Source organism: Felis catus, chromosome B1, assembly GCF_018350175.1.
Source record: "Felis catus isolate Fca126 chromosome B1, F.catus_Fca126_mat1.0, whole genome shotgun sequence".
Taxonomy (NCBI): Eukaryota; Metazoa; Chordata; class Mammalia; order Carnivora; family Felidae; genus Felis; species Felis catus.
The window spans coordinates 187,086,246-187,100,352 of NC_058371.1; the positions used below are offsets into that span (position 1 = coordinate 187,086,246).

A 14,107-nucleotide genomic window follows, 5' to 3' on the forward strand; every position below is an offset into this window, starting at 1 on the left:
TTAACAAACACTGCTTCTTCTACCTGGAATATTTTTCTCCCTTTATTGTGGCTAACTCTCACCACTCTTCCATTAGCCAGCTGAAGGTTTCCTTTTAATGTTTATTTATTTTTGACAGAGAGAGACAGAGCATGAGCAGGGGAGGGGCAGAGAGAGAGGCAGCCACAGAACCCAAAGCAGGCTGCAGGCTCTGAGCTGTCAGCACAGAGCTCCGACGTGGGCTCAAACTCACAGACCACGAGATCATGACCTGAGCCAAAGTCGCACGCTCAACTTACTGAACCACCTAGGCGCCCCTGAAGGTTTCCTTTTTAAGGACATATTCTCCAGAAAGAGTTAGGTGTCCCACTGCCCCAAGCTCCCATTGGACCTTGTGCACCCCTTATCATAACACTCATGCCATTTTATTTTAAAATGTGTTTAGTGGTCTGACTTCCTTATCGGTTTATAACTCTTCTAAAGTAGAGATTACCTTACTTAGGCGAGCTAAAAATGAAAGACTCATTTGGTATATGGTTTCCCCGAATTCATCAATTTAATCACCAAATGGGTAATGATCATTTGTTATGAGCCAGGCACCATACTAAACCCTAGGAAAAAGTGGTGAACCGATCCAACCAAGTCAATCCCTGAACATAGTGTTAGGGCTTGAATTATCTTCCAATTTACTAATTAAAGGTCCTCAACTTTGTTTAATAGCATCCCATTTTTATCCCAAGTTACTCAGGGAGGAATCAAAGAATAAGAGTTACCAATAATTTTCCTAAGCATATTATGGCCACTCCTCCTCCCAACAAATTTACGGATTCAGAGTAGAAAAAGGAGACAGGTAGGGAAGAGGGAAGTGTACCAAAAACTACAGGACGCTATTGTACATTTGATGTCATCAACAGAGAAAGCAAACCCTCTGGGACCATGGCCTGAAGTGGATTTAGGATTTAGGCTCAAGGAACAGATGATAAGGATTCTTCTCTGAGCACTCCACCAGAAAAGCTATCTGTGATGCTTCTGGGTGTTAGGGAGGCTGGTTTAAAAATCCACCTGCCCAATTTGGTGTGCTGATGGTATGGGGCATCTCTCTGCCTCTGCACCAAGCAGGGAGCACCCCTCACTGTCCTTCATAGGCAGCTCTGTCCTGTACTCACATTCCCTTTATTTGGGAATCCCTGCTTTGAACAATGGTGCATGATACAACACCAGACCTCAACTTCTGCTTTGGTTCATAACATTTAGAGCTAAAAAATGGTCTGCTCATTTTCAATAATTATATAAGATTATTACATTCTCATTTCATGCGTGAGTTCTATGTGGTTGTATTCTAATGATTTTTTGCATTATAATCTTTACATGTAACAATCAAAATGTATAAAGCATGAGCAATACATTGATATTATTCCTGAAATAAAGGGGAGGTCATTAAAATATGCCAAAACAGTTAAGGTCAGGATGAAGAAGCTTGTGACAAATGAGAATTTTTCCTAAAAACCTCTTTTTAGAACATTCACTTCATGTGCTTAGAGCTCCATTGAAGAGACAGGTATTAATACACACAAGCAAAAAAAAAAAAAAAAAAAACAAACAAAAAAAAAAAAAACCCACAAAAATCTAATTACAAATGTGATTAAAAACAAAAGTTTTAGCTTCTGATAATGGCAGATAGCTTGTATCAGAATTACCAATTCCAACTGTAAACTCTAAATATAACACCAAAGACAACTGAAGATAAAGTAAATGTGGATAGCTACAGGGGAAGAGACAAACCATAAAAGAAGGGAAGTGAAGCAGAGTGTGATCCATTTTTAAAGGTTTTTACCCTGAGGACACCCCTCATGGAATTCAAGCAGGAAACCTCTGTCCTCTGGCTTGAAGGCAAACAGCAAAAGAAGTCTGAAGGAGGAGAGGGGGCTAGAAACTGAGGGGTAAAAGCCCAAAACAGAGGAAGCTAAAATTTAGTAAAATTGCCATGTTCTCATTATATTTATGGGTTACCTTTTACTTACAATAAATGATTCTAGTTTTCTATATGCCACCATGATATAAATATATTTATAAGCCCATTTTTAGGCTAAAAAAAAAAAAAGGTCGAGTCAATGTAAAGTAAGTAGTAATGAAGGCATGACAAAGCCAATTGCACAAATTTTAAAAGTGTACCCAAATGTTTGAAACTGGGGCCAAATGGCCAAATGTCTTAGGCCATTATTTTCACCCACTTTAAATCCACGCACAACCACTCATTTCCCCTCTGTCTTATGTACATTTTAACAGTAAAGAAGATGTTGATTAGCTTTGCCTTTGCCACTTTTTATTGGGAAGAAAATTTGAATATGCAGTATTTTTAAACCTCAGATGACACTTCTTTTCTAGAATAATGAATGACTGGACAAGGTCTATGGGCTTGGATGTCACATGACAGGCCCCATGAAAGGGATAACTTTGCTGTTTCTTACTTATGTAAAACTTGGATGCGTTTTTTATTATTTATTTATTTTTATTTTTTAAGTAATCTCTGTACCCAGCGTGGGGCTCGAACCCACAACCTCAAGATTAAGAGTTGCATGCTCCACCAACTGAGCCATCCAGACACCCCTTTGGATGCATTTCTTGACCTCTCTGAACCACAGTTTTCCCTGCCAAGGAGGGATCATCATTCTTAGCTCATGGGCTTGTTGTGCACATCCAATGAGATGATACATGTGAAGCTCTGTGAAAAGTGCCAGGCCCACCACTGATAAGCTTCATCAAAAACAGTCATGGGTAAGACATGCTATTTGTTCAAAGTAGCAGTCTCAGAGGGCCATAAGGACAGCGGTGAGGTTGGGCAGGGATTCTTTTTCACAGCAGAGAACATCTAAAAGAAGCCAATTCCCTAAGTCAGTTTAATTTGGCAGTGGAAGGGAGACAGGTGGAAGGCAGAGGACGTGTGAAAGCAGACAATTATGGGGTGTATGGGAGCAATATTTCTCCAAGGCTCACACTTGTGAATGGCTTCTCTCCTTAGACACAGCTCCTCTGACATGGATTCTCCCACTTTTACAATTGCTGTACCTGCTCTTGTCTAGACAAATCCAGCAAAGGAATGGAGCCAGAACAGAAGTCACATGTGTGCATGGAAAAATGTACCCTGCTAATTCTTTCCAATGTCCAGTGTGATGCATTAGGTGCCCTCTCTTTTGCTGGACTTGTGGCCTTTTGCCATTTGTTATTGCAATCGAATGTAGTCCAATAAACACTGTGAAAATAAATCTCTCAGCTATCCAAAAAAAAAAAAAAATACAGTCTTCCATATTCTCACACTCACATCTTTCCTTTCCTTTTTTTTTTTAAGTAAGCTCTATGCCCAACGTGGAATTTAAACTCACAACCCTGAGATCAAGAGTTGCATGCTCTACTGACTGAGCCAGCCAGGCACCTCTTGCACTCACAACACTTCTGAGGCCAGCCATGTGGGTTTTTTCCCACACTGACCAACTTCAACACCAACAGGGGTCCTACAATTCAGTAGGACAATTCCACCTAGAGTTTGCATCAGATCCCGTAAGTTATGTGCTCAGTCCCAGGGAATGCCACCACCTCAGAGGCCAGTTGCAAGTTCCAATTTGTACCTATACTTCTGACAAACCAGCTAGAAGTTGAGGTTCCCACACTCCTTCTAACAATTCAGAACTCAGGGAAACACTCACTCATGTTTATCAGTTTGCTATATAATAAAGAATGTGATAAAGCACACAGAGGCACAGCCAGATGAAGAGATACACAGGGAAAGGTCTAATAGAATCCCTGGTGCGGGACCTGTTGTCCCCATGAAGTTGGGGTGCTACATGTCCCAGCTTGAATGTGTTCACCAACCTAGAAGCTCTTTGAGCCTCCCATAATTAGGATTTTTATGGAGGCTTCATCATGGAAGTATGATCAATTATTAACCCCACTTCTAGCCCCTCTACCCTCTCTGGACATTGGGGGTGAGGTTGAAAGTTCCAAGTCTCTTCATGGCTGGCCTTTCTTGTGACTGGCCCCATCCAGAAGCCCACCAAGAGTCCCCTCATTAAAGCAAAAGATGTTCCTGTAATCTAGTAAGTTACAAGGATTTTAGGAGCTCTGAGTCAGGAAGAGGGGCCAAAGACCAATATAGCTATCTTATAACTTCACATCAGTGCAATCTTATAAAAATACTGAATCCTTGGGGTCACTCATTTCCATATTCTAAGCAATATTTGCTGCACTTGCTATAATTAAATTTCAGTCTAATAAGACAGTTTAAGAAGTTCTTTTTTTTTTTTTTTTATAAGTTCCTTATGTAGTTTTCTCCTGGGGTTGGCCTTATATCCTTTAAAGAGGCAATCAGAACTGTAAAAATGAGAGAACAAATAGGGAATATTGAGGATGAGATTTGGCCCCTCCTATTTTAGTGCATTTGGATATTACTTTTGTTAGGACAAAATGCCAGCGTGTGTCAACACATCCATTTCTGGATCACTTTCCCCAGCTTTTGTTTTATTTCTGCTTCTGTTATTCAGAAGCCTGGAGGCGTCAGCTAAAAATAAGGACTTTATTTGATGGCATAATGGCTAATACATGAAGCAAACACTTAGTTTGGGGTGGGTTTTTTCCCAAACCAATCGACCCCTAAACCAATAACTTAAAAAAAAAATTGGATTGTCAATGATTGAATGGCAAACATTGTTAAATTCCTTCCCAAAAGCCTTTATTTCCCTACAATGTTAATTTATTTCATTTTGCCTCTGGTCTATTGAGCTATATCTATGTTAATTATTTTTTTCTCATTCTCTCTTGTGCTGTTCTTTTCTCTTCCTCTCATATATATGGATAGAAGCTTCCAAAAACTCTAGTGACTGGAATTTTTTGGCAGTAGAAAGCAGGACACTCACTAAAGTCCTTTTTCCTTCATGGCAATCACTCATATACGTCCTTACTAAGAATAAAAAGCTTCACCCACTTAAAAGAACTGTGATTCTATATTTTACGGAGTTTTTTGGTGCCTTAACCAGAGCTGTCACTTTTGCCAGGCTAAGGGAAAAAAACATTTTTATTTGCAACATTCTTCATAAATATGCTCTGCTTGGCTTTTATAGTTAAAAACGCATCATTTCATCCAAGTGTAAATATTTTCTTGGGATGAGAAATCCAATAAAACCACAGGTCCCTGGCCTTTGTGGTTGGTATAAAAAAGCTCTGCTTTTAGAGCTTTCAGTCTCCAAATGTGACAGCCGCAATTTTACTTTAAAGGTTATACTTTGCATTTTTTTTAAAGTGTTTGCAAGATTTATTCATATGTGGTTAAATGTTTCCACATCTCTGAAGTCACCTGCTAGGTTCAGCCCCACTTTACATATGGGAAATCATTTATGGGAAGGGAACAATATTTCCTTTATATCTAGCCACAAGCTGGATCAGCCTCACCTTCACAATTAACTGAGCTTCCAAAATCATTATCCTGGTGTGCACTGTGATTCTTTTCTTGCTTCAGAAACAGAACAAAATTGCCTTATTCCAAGACCTTACTTTAGCTTTTGAATATCAACAATGCTTTCACTCTTCTGAAATGTTTAGCTGAGCCTGAGGAAGGGTGGTGTAGTACAAAGAATCTGTACATGTTGCAAGGTTCCTTAGCTTCTCCAGGCCTATTTCCATATGTGCACGTCTGGATTTCCTCCCTCCCATGCTTCTCTGGCTTCTTCTTGATGTACAAAAAGACACATCTGCATATGTCTTAGTGGTGAGGTTATGGTATGTTCTACAATAAGTATACATTATATACTAGAAAAGCAAAAGCATTTTTCTTAAAATGAGACCACATGAGGAGTAGACAAATTCTACTGACCATCAACAGACCCTGATTCTAACCACCAACAGTCTTCAAAGCCAGCTGTGTGAACATTCCACTCCACCCCCTCTAGAAAAGAGGGAAAACAGAACTACACAGGCCTACTGTTCTCTCTGGAGCACTTGCAACAACTGTTTTGAATGGCAGCCTAGGCACATTGAGTAATAATGTCACAACTGACTGCCAGTCATCTGGGGCTAAATAAAGCTAACATTCCAGCAGCTCTTACCCTTTCACTACTTGGTCTTTTTTTGTCACTTTAGAACATCTTATTTTTTTAGGAAGCAGACTTGCTTGTAGTACAGCTGTTCTTTGTGCCACATGGTAGAGCAGTGAACTACACAGAGCTCCCTTCCAAACCTCTCTCCTCTTTTTCCACAGTGGTCAAATGGAAGTAAGACCTTCATTCAGAACCATAAAACCTAGAACTGAAAAGGCCCTATTCATGGAGCTTGGAGAGGAATCCTTGGTTAGGGTCATAGAGTCTTTTGAGCTACAAATAATATTAAAGGTCATTTGGTAAAGCACCACCATTTATAAATGAAGAAGAGGGCCAGAGCATTGCCTGGAAAAGCATTGTGATAAGTCAGCAAAGCCAGAACTCAAGTCCAGCCTTTTCCATTCCAAGTCTTGTCTCTTTCCAGCATTTTCATCCCCTTGGAAGACTCAGTCAATTCTTCTAATAGAAGGCAGAACACATTTCTACCGCAGAGTCCATGTACTAGAGGAGCCTTTCCCAAAATTGCTTTGATTTTTCTCAGCTTTTTATAAGCACTTATATCTTCACTTGGTAGTTCCACTTTTCAACAGGCATATATCTAACAATAACCAAAAGATCATGAAAATTCCACTTGAGGCCAATGTGTCTTCACTCTATGTTTTTGTTTTTTTGTTTGTTTGTTTGTTTTTTTAATAATCCCCTCTACTCTTTCCTTCTCTCTCTTCTATGTATAAAAGTAAAAACTGCAAAGGGAGAGACAAACCTAGAAATACATGTTGACATATACACCTGGTACTAGGTTTCACACAGTAGAATAAAAGAAAGTCATGACATTGTGGGACACCCAAATGAATTGGTAGCACATTGACTAGAAAACATTGAATCGGGTCTCCAAACCAGGAAGGTTATTTCAAGTAATCACCATATCTTGCACAAATATCTCTTGCTAGGTCAACATACTACCAGAATTCTGGTACTCCATTTTGTTGGATCAACATTATGCTTTAAAGGGGAAAAAAAAAAAAAAAAAGCCCACCAAAATGCTTTTTAAAAAACTTTCCTGCAATTTAAATCATTCTATAAAAAGTGTCAAAGAACTTACTTGAGTTAAATTATGTAGATAAGAATAATACTTTTTGAAGCAAGGTAACTTGCTTTTGACAGGAAGGAAAAAAGTCATGCTTCCCTAAATCAGAACAATCAGCTCTAACACTTGAGCTTTCTACCTCAGTCTAGATTTCATATTCCAGAGCACAGCCTGATTCTAGAAACCCATACTACAAGGTCCAGTTTGGGTAAGAGAATGCAGTAGGTTTTCCAAGGCAAGGATTGACGATTTATCTCTCTTCTCCTGTCTCTCTTCACAGACACCTAACATAAATGAGAATAGTTCATAGATAAACTACAGATGTTTGAGGGAAGAGAGAAACGTCAAAAAAGCATACACATAATGTTATTCTTTCAATGACTGTTGGCAGTATGTGTGGGACTGTGTTCACAACGCTCAGACCTACAACAACTTTAACCATTTCACTTTGTCTTAAAGCTCTTCCATTTTTCATGATGAAACTAGGTATTTGGAGGGAGTGGTGTTGAAAGAGAGAGGGTTGAAAGGAATCAACAACTGTAGCCCAGGCATTATCCTATCCACTTTGCCAAGCTGACTTAATTCCTCTCCACAACAATCTTGAAGGCTAAGAAGTCTTACTCTCTTTTTAAAGACTTAGAAATGGATGGTTATCAAGATTTAGAAACTTGCTCAATTCAAAGCTGGGGAAGAGCAGCATGGGGATTTATTTGACAATAAAACTATTGGCTTTAACCTAAATCTCCAATGTGTGATTTTAGCTCTTCCCTCCTGGGCAAGAGGACAAATGAGGAGGACACACCCATTCTTTCTGTGAAACTGAATTCCTAAAATATCACCATTTTCCACTTAGGCAAAATCTAGACTCTTCCAGACAAATGATGGCTAGAAAGGAAGAGGCTTAGCCCCTGAGGTGGAATTGTGTACTCATGTTTATAAATGAAAGAAAAGCCATGTGGAGTGTGGGAATTGTTCTGATTTACAGTTCAGGAGTCACTAGAGACAAAAGCCCCAGAAGGCCATCCTCCCTTTTTTTATGGGGCACCAGCTGTTGCAAAGATCATCTTTGTTTGGAGCTCTCACTTCTGACTTCCTGGGCCATTAACACCTTCCTTTAAAAAGCCCTACCTCCCAGAGACCGCTTCCCTTGTGGAACAGAGGCTTGCAGTCTCTCTTCTCAGGTAGATTTTAAGCTTCTTGAGTACAAACTGGCCTGTGGTAACCATTTTGATATCTACAAAGGATCTAAACTTGCATTCTGGTGGTTTTCTTGAATAAAGCTGGCGAGCAGAGGGGAAAGGATTAGAGGGAAAGGGGTAAGGTCTGGCTAATGTAAAACAAACAGGGAAAACCACAAACAAACAAATAAACAAACAAAAACTGCTGCTTTCCCCAGCTTTCCAAGCTCTGACACATTTTTTCAAATCCATTTCCATAAACCATCTTGGCCACTTGCCTCACTTTATCTTCTTAAAATCATAAATTAGACTGTCATTTAGGCATGGCTCAAATATATTCCATCAGCAAAATGTAATTTTCTGTTGGTGGGCAAGACCAGACCGTAAGACCTCATGATTTGTGATCTGTTCATGGTGTACATAAGTCACTCTAGGAAAACGGTTCAACAAGCTGGATCCGATGCCTCTGGCAAGTATCGCATCAGTGGGTGGATGTACCTATTGATGTAATGATGTAAGGAGAAAGAAAGGGAGAACACTTGTTCTTATTTATGATCAGAAAGTTTCCTGGAGATTATTTCTGTTTGCCTTATTTTATAAATGAGGAATTTAAGACACTGGCTGACAGCTGCTAAAACCAATGCAAGTCGGTCTCATAACTCATTGCCTTCCACTTGCTATCACCATGTACACCTACCTCTAGGTCAACTATAGATGTTCATAAAAGGATCAGCATGCTACAGAGATCACTTTAACAGCTACTGGGAAACCTGTAAATCCAAATTGCTACTTTCAAATAAGTTGCATACAGATTTATATTGTGATTGCTTTTACAAATCATTATTACAGATATCTGGTCAAGCTCAGAAGTAATTCTGCTGGCTTGATAAGGCTGCTTATTCTGCATCTACATTAACCAAACTCTAAAACAGCTCTTGCTCCTGGGAAAATAGCGACGTGTGGTAGTTACACAGTTGCATGTTCATGCCATAGTCCATGAGTTCAGATCCAGGCTCTGTCACTTACAGCTGCAAGAACTTGAAGCAAACTAGTCCTCGATTTCCTTATTTGTGAAATGTAACAGTACCCACTTTGGATAATTGTTACTATTAATTTATTTTATTCACAGGGAACATTTAGAACTGTGCCCGATATATATAATCATTAATGTGAGCTTTACATTCATGCCGAAACAGACATCTGTTTCATTGTGGGAAGAAGAACAAGATGGTCTAAAGAAGAAAACAAAGTAATGTAAAATTCCAGGGCCCACCGTGAGGATACTCAGAAAATATTGAGCCTGAAGTCAGAAGATCTCAATGCACTCTGTAAGGACAGGGCATACTTGGGGAAGTCTCCTTAAATCTCTGTTTCTCAAGCTACCTCATCTGCCTGCCTTGAATTGGTTGAAGGATCAAATGAACCCTTAGCTGAAACCTGTTGTAAAGTGAAAAACATGATACAAAAGTCAATTTGGTTATTTGTCTTGGTGTTGATTTTTACTAAAATTAATCTGACAGGAGTTTTTATTGAAGTCTTAGAAATTAATTCTGTATCAATCTGCAACTTTTTAAACACAGTTTTGATCATGTCTTTCCATCAGCGGTTCCTACAAGTAAAATAAAATTCCTTCACCTGGAAGTCAAGGCTTTCCCAGATTTGGCAAAGCATCTTTTTCCAATCTTATTTCCCTGAGTCTCGTCAAAGTGAATGATTATTCATGATTCCTGTCCACAGACTGAATATGTATTTATTCCTTCTCTAATGCTATTCCTGCCATTTGGAATGCTTTTCCCTCTCCATCTTCATCTGTCCAATTTTCATTCGTCCTTCAAGATTCAAGTGTCATTCCTATGAGATCTTATCTAATTTCCCTAGAGTCAACATTATATTTTCTTCCTTCTCTGAACTATGCCAGTGCTTTATTTATAATGTCGTGGGAAATCAGGGCTCATCTGACATGCCATTGCACGTCAACAGCCATAGCAAATGACTTGCGCTTCCTGGACCTACTCTGCTCTTCTCTCTCGGGAGTGCTTGCTCCTGCTGGCTCTATAATCTGTCATGCTGGCTCTATAATCTGAGATGCCCTCCCTCATCTTGTTCACTTAGTAGACTTCCAGTCTTGCAAATCATAGTCCAAGTGTTACCTTGAGTTAAGTAATGGCAGAGTTAAATAAATGCTTCCCAACATCTCATAGCACCTAAGAGACTCTGAGCACATCAAGAATCAGTAGAAGGTGTAGTTTTTGACACTTGACAACCCTGTGTTTGAATTCTAGCTCAGTCACTTATCATTATCATTCTGATCATTTTTATTAAGTTAGTTAACACCTACTCTAAACTCCAGTTCCTTCACAATAAATAGAGTTTGAGAGACAGAGAGAATATTAAGGAGAAACTACTATAACAGCTTACAAAGTCTTGAGACTCTGCAGCATTGTGAACAAAACACTTTCATATTTAAAGAATAAATACTTATATTTTCACATAACTCTCTGTTGGCTTCTATCATAATATATCACAATTGCATGGGTATTGACGTTCCCTTTGTTCCATGCACCACTGAAAAGCAACCACCATGGAACATGAGAATCCCAAAGCCTGACAGACACCTGGGTTTGACTATCAGCTCTGTTGCTTGAAAGTGGTGGGGCATTAAGCAAGATCTTTCAGCTCTATGTCTCAATTTCACTGCCTGTAATATGCAGGTAATATTAGCTATGTGGGAGGGTTGTTGTAAGGATCCAGTATGTATAAATAGGAAGTTCAGAAGAAAATACAAGACACAGGAACTTGTCAACATATGAAAATTATTATTTATTTGTAACACCAGTAGCTAAATACAGAGCATAACAGATGCTAAAATAAATGTGTTTTGAAGAATCGTGTAAACTTTTATAAAGTATTAAATAGATAGTAGTAATTATTATGACTATTGACTTGATGAGATTATTTCAGCTCTGAGATCCCATTCCCAGCTGTGTCAGGCAGAAAACTTAATTTCATCATTTACTTGAGTCCCTGTGAATTGGGCTCCAGGATACAGATAAAAGACATTCCATATTTTTTTTCTTTTTAAACATGCTGGGGGCACTTGGGTAGCTCAGTTAGTTAAGTGTCCAACTCTTGATTTCAGCTCAGGTCATGATCTCATGGTTGTGAGATCAAGCCCTACATCAGGTTCTGCACTGACAGTGTGGAGCCTACTTTGGAATTCTCTCTCTTCCCCTCTCTCTCTGCCCCTCCCCTGCTTGTGTGCACACTCTGTCTCAAAATAAATAAATAAATAAACTTCAAAAAAATAAATAAATAAATAAAATAGGCTAGAAAATACACCTGAAACGATTATCAAAACCAATTGCCTTATCTTTAGGCACAGAGTTAATTTCTCACATTATCTGTCGGCAGATTCTCTACAGGTCAAAACAAAGAACGCTGCATCTTAAATTCTTCTGGAGATTTTTTCCCCTAGGTTTTTTTGACTAACCTGGATTTGTTTGCACTAAGGTTATTCTCTAAGGTTAGTCCTAGTAGCTAAGGGGCTCAGAATCTTGTTGGATTCTATGGAGAGAAGACAAAACAAGAAACACGTTCCCTTCCTTCCAAGAGCACATGGTATTCTGAGCTAATATATTTAAATTAAATAAGGAATCAAGAGAAGCTGCTGATTAGAATCAGAACCCATTGGTTCTTGGTTTAAGGCTGAAAACTTGCCATATTCTTACTCTAGGCCTTTGTTTTTCACTATGAACAGAATCTTCTGATTCTGATTCCAGTATTCTACACGCTGCAATATCACATCTACAATTTCAACACCAAGTTTTACAAGAAAGACATCTCCTGATTGCTTCTTGCTTACCACATGGGTGTCCGTTTCTGGTATGTTTCAGATTTTTTGCAGATTCTAATGTCTTTGGCAGCATGCGTGTTGTCTTGGACACTTGTCCATTCACTCACTTCAAACAGGGCAACATTGAAGGGGACAGTGAGTTTTAGTGTGAACAATAGAGAAACGAAGCACCATATTATAATTTTGACTCTCGTTGGAAGAGCTTTTGGGACAGTTAGCTTAGTTTTGAATTGTTGAACTCTAAGAGTTACCAATTTCATAGAATTTATGCTAATATGTGCCTTTATGTTAACTTTATGTTTAGCTATTTAAATGATTTGTATCTTTATCTTATCTCCTCTAAAAACAGCCAATATTTTTAAGTGCTTAATATGTGTCAGACCCTCTTCGGTGTCATTGAGTCCCTACACAACAATCATGTAGGAAAGGTATTATTAACTCCATCTCACAGCTGAGAAAACATAGTAAGGATTTAAAATTTGCCCAAGGACCTATAGCCAAAACAGAAAAGCAACATTGGAACTCAGTTCTTCTGATTTCAAATGCTGAATCTTTAATTACTATGTCTTAGCAGCTCCCCAACCAGATTGAGTATTTCTCTACAACAGAAACAATATCTTGCTCTGATATCTGCATCTCTTCCTAAAGCCTAGCATAGGACCTCTTGCCTAGTAGCTTCTTAATATATATTTGGGATGAAGAAGAAAAAGAAGGAAGGAGTAAGAGGAGATAGATTCTAAGAATGGTATAGCCACTGTACAAATGTTTCTCATTTCTTGAAGGAATCCCCCTTGCTTTTCTCAAAAGCCTTGGGCTCCAGCCAACAGTGCCCACTTGCTGCATGGGGGATGAAAATGAGAGGTGGGAGGGTAATGCATTTCTAATTTTCTGCATGGATGCCTTAGTTACTATTAAGATATTGTCAAAGGGAAGTAATTTCAAAGAAGAGAAGCTAGCCTGATTAAGAAGTTCGATTAAGATTGACTTTTGAGAATATTAAAAGCTCAGAGGAAAAAGAAAAGATTAAGATTAGGAGCCTTTAAAGGAACCCTCAGATATCGGAATACCAGAGGACAGCTGCTCACTGGTGTAACACAGAGCCTTAATATTGACACCTTTTACGTTAGCAATCACAACACAAGCATGCATTGTCATTCCACTCAATGCCACGCACAGCCATGTTAGCTGTGATTCTAATAAGCTTGGGGTCTCCGCTCAGAGCCTCCCTGCTTACCTTTTCTCTTGCTGGACCACTCAGGACTTAGACCTTAATCATAGCACATGGAGCTTAACTTAGTTCCCCTCCTTAGATGTTGTGAATTAATTTTTTCTCTCCTTAGAGATCTGCTGAGACAAAAATAATCACCCCAACTACCTCTCATTTAAACAAAAGATACACTTACTTTTAACCAAGCATATTACCATATGTCAAGCTCCTAATTCGTGGAACCGTTTGGCAAACTGTCCAATTCCTCTAAACATCCTCCCCTTCCAACCAGTGCTGTCCAGGAGTGGATGTTCTGGCATTCCGCATCAGGAGTGAAGTCAAGAAAGGATGTCAACAACTCATCTCCTGGAGAGATCTCAGAAGGAGAACCTGTAGGAAGGAATCCTTTAGGGACAGCTGACATATAGATCCATACTCTCTAACCTCTGCAAAGCCTACCTATTTCTCTGTCTGGATTTTATATATTTGGCAGCATTTGGAAGCTGCTATTCAAATGGACTCTAGCCACCCACTCTATGGTCAGTTCAAGTGTACTCCAAGTGCTCTAACACTAGCAAGTAAGGAGAAAGCTGTCAGGCTGGTTATTCACAGAACCAGAGCTGGGAGGAATGCCTAGGAAACTTTATTTCAATTAAAGCATTGGGCATCCCTGGGAGGGACAGGAGCTAGGAAACTGGAATCACCAGGAAACTTCAAGGT

At 39.1% G+C, this 14,107-nt stretch overlaps 1 protein-coding gene across 1 annotated transcript in view; it reads right to left on the minus strand.

Annotated features, from left to right (window-relative positions):
• GBA3 (glucosylceramidase beta 3) overlaps positions 1-13,728 on the minus strand; it is a 153,726-nt gene extending 139,998 nt beyond the window's left edge. Inside the window, exon 1 of the mRNA XM_045056538.1 lies at positions 13,584-13,728. Coding sequence (XP_044912473.1) covers positions 13,584-13,605 — 22 coding nt within the window. The 5' untranslated portion in view covers positions 13,606-13,728. The remainder of the gene's footprint in view (positions 1-13,583) is intronic.
• Positions 13,729-14,107: the final 379 nt, after the last annotated feature.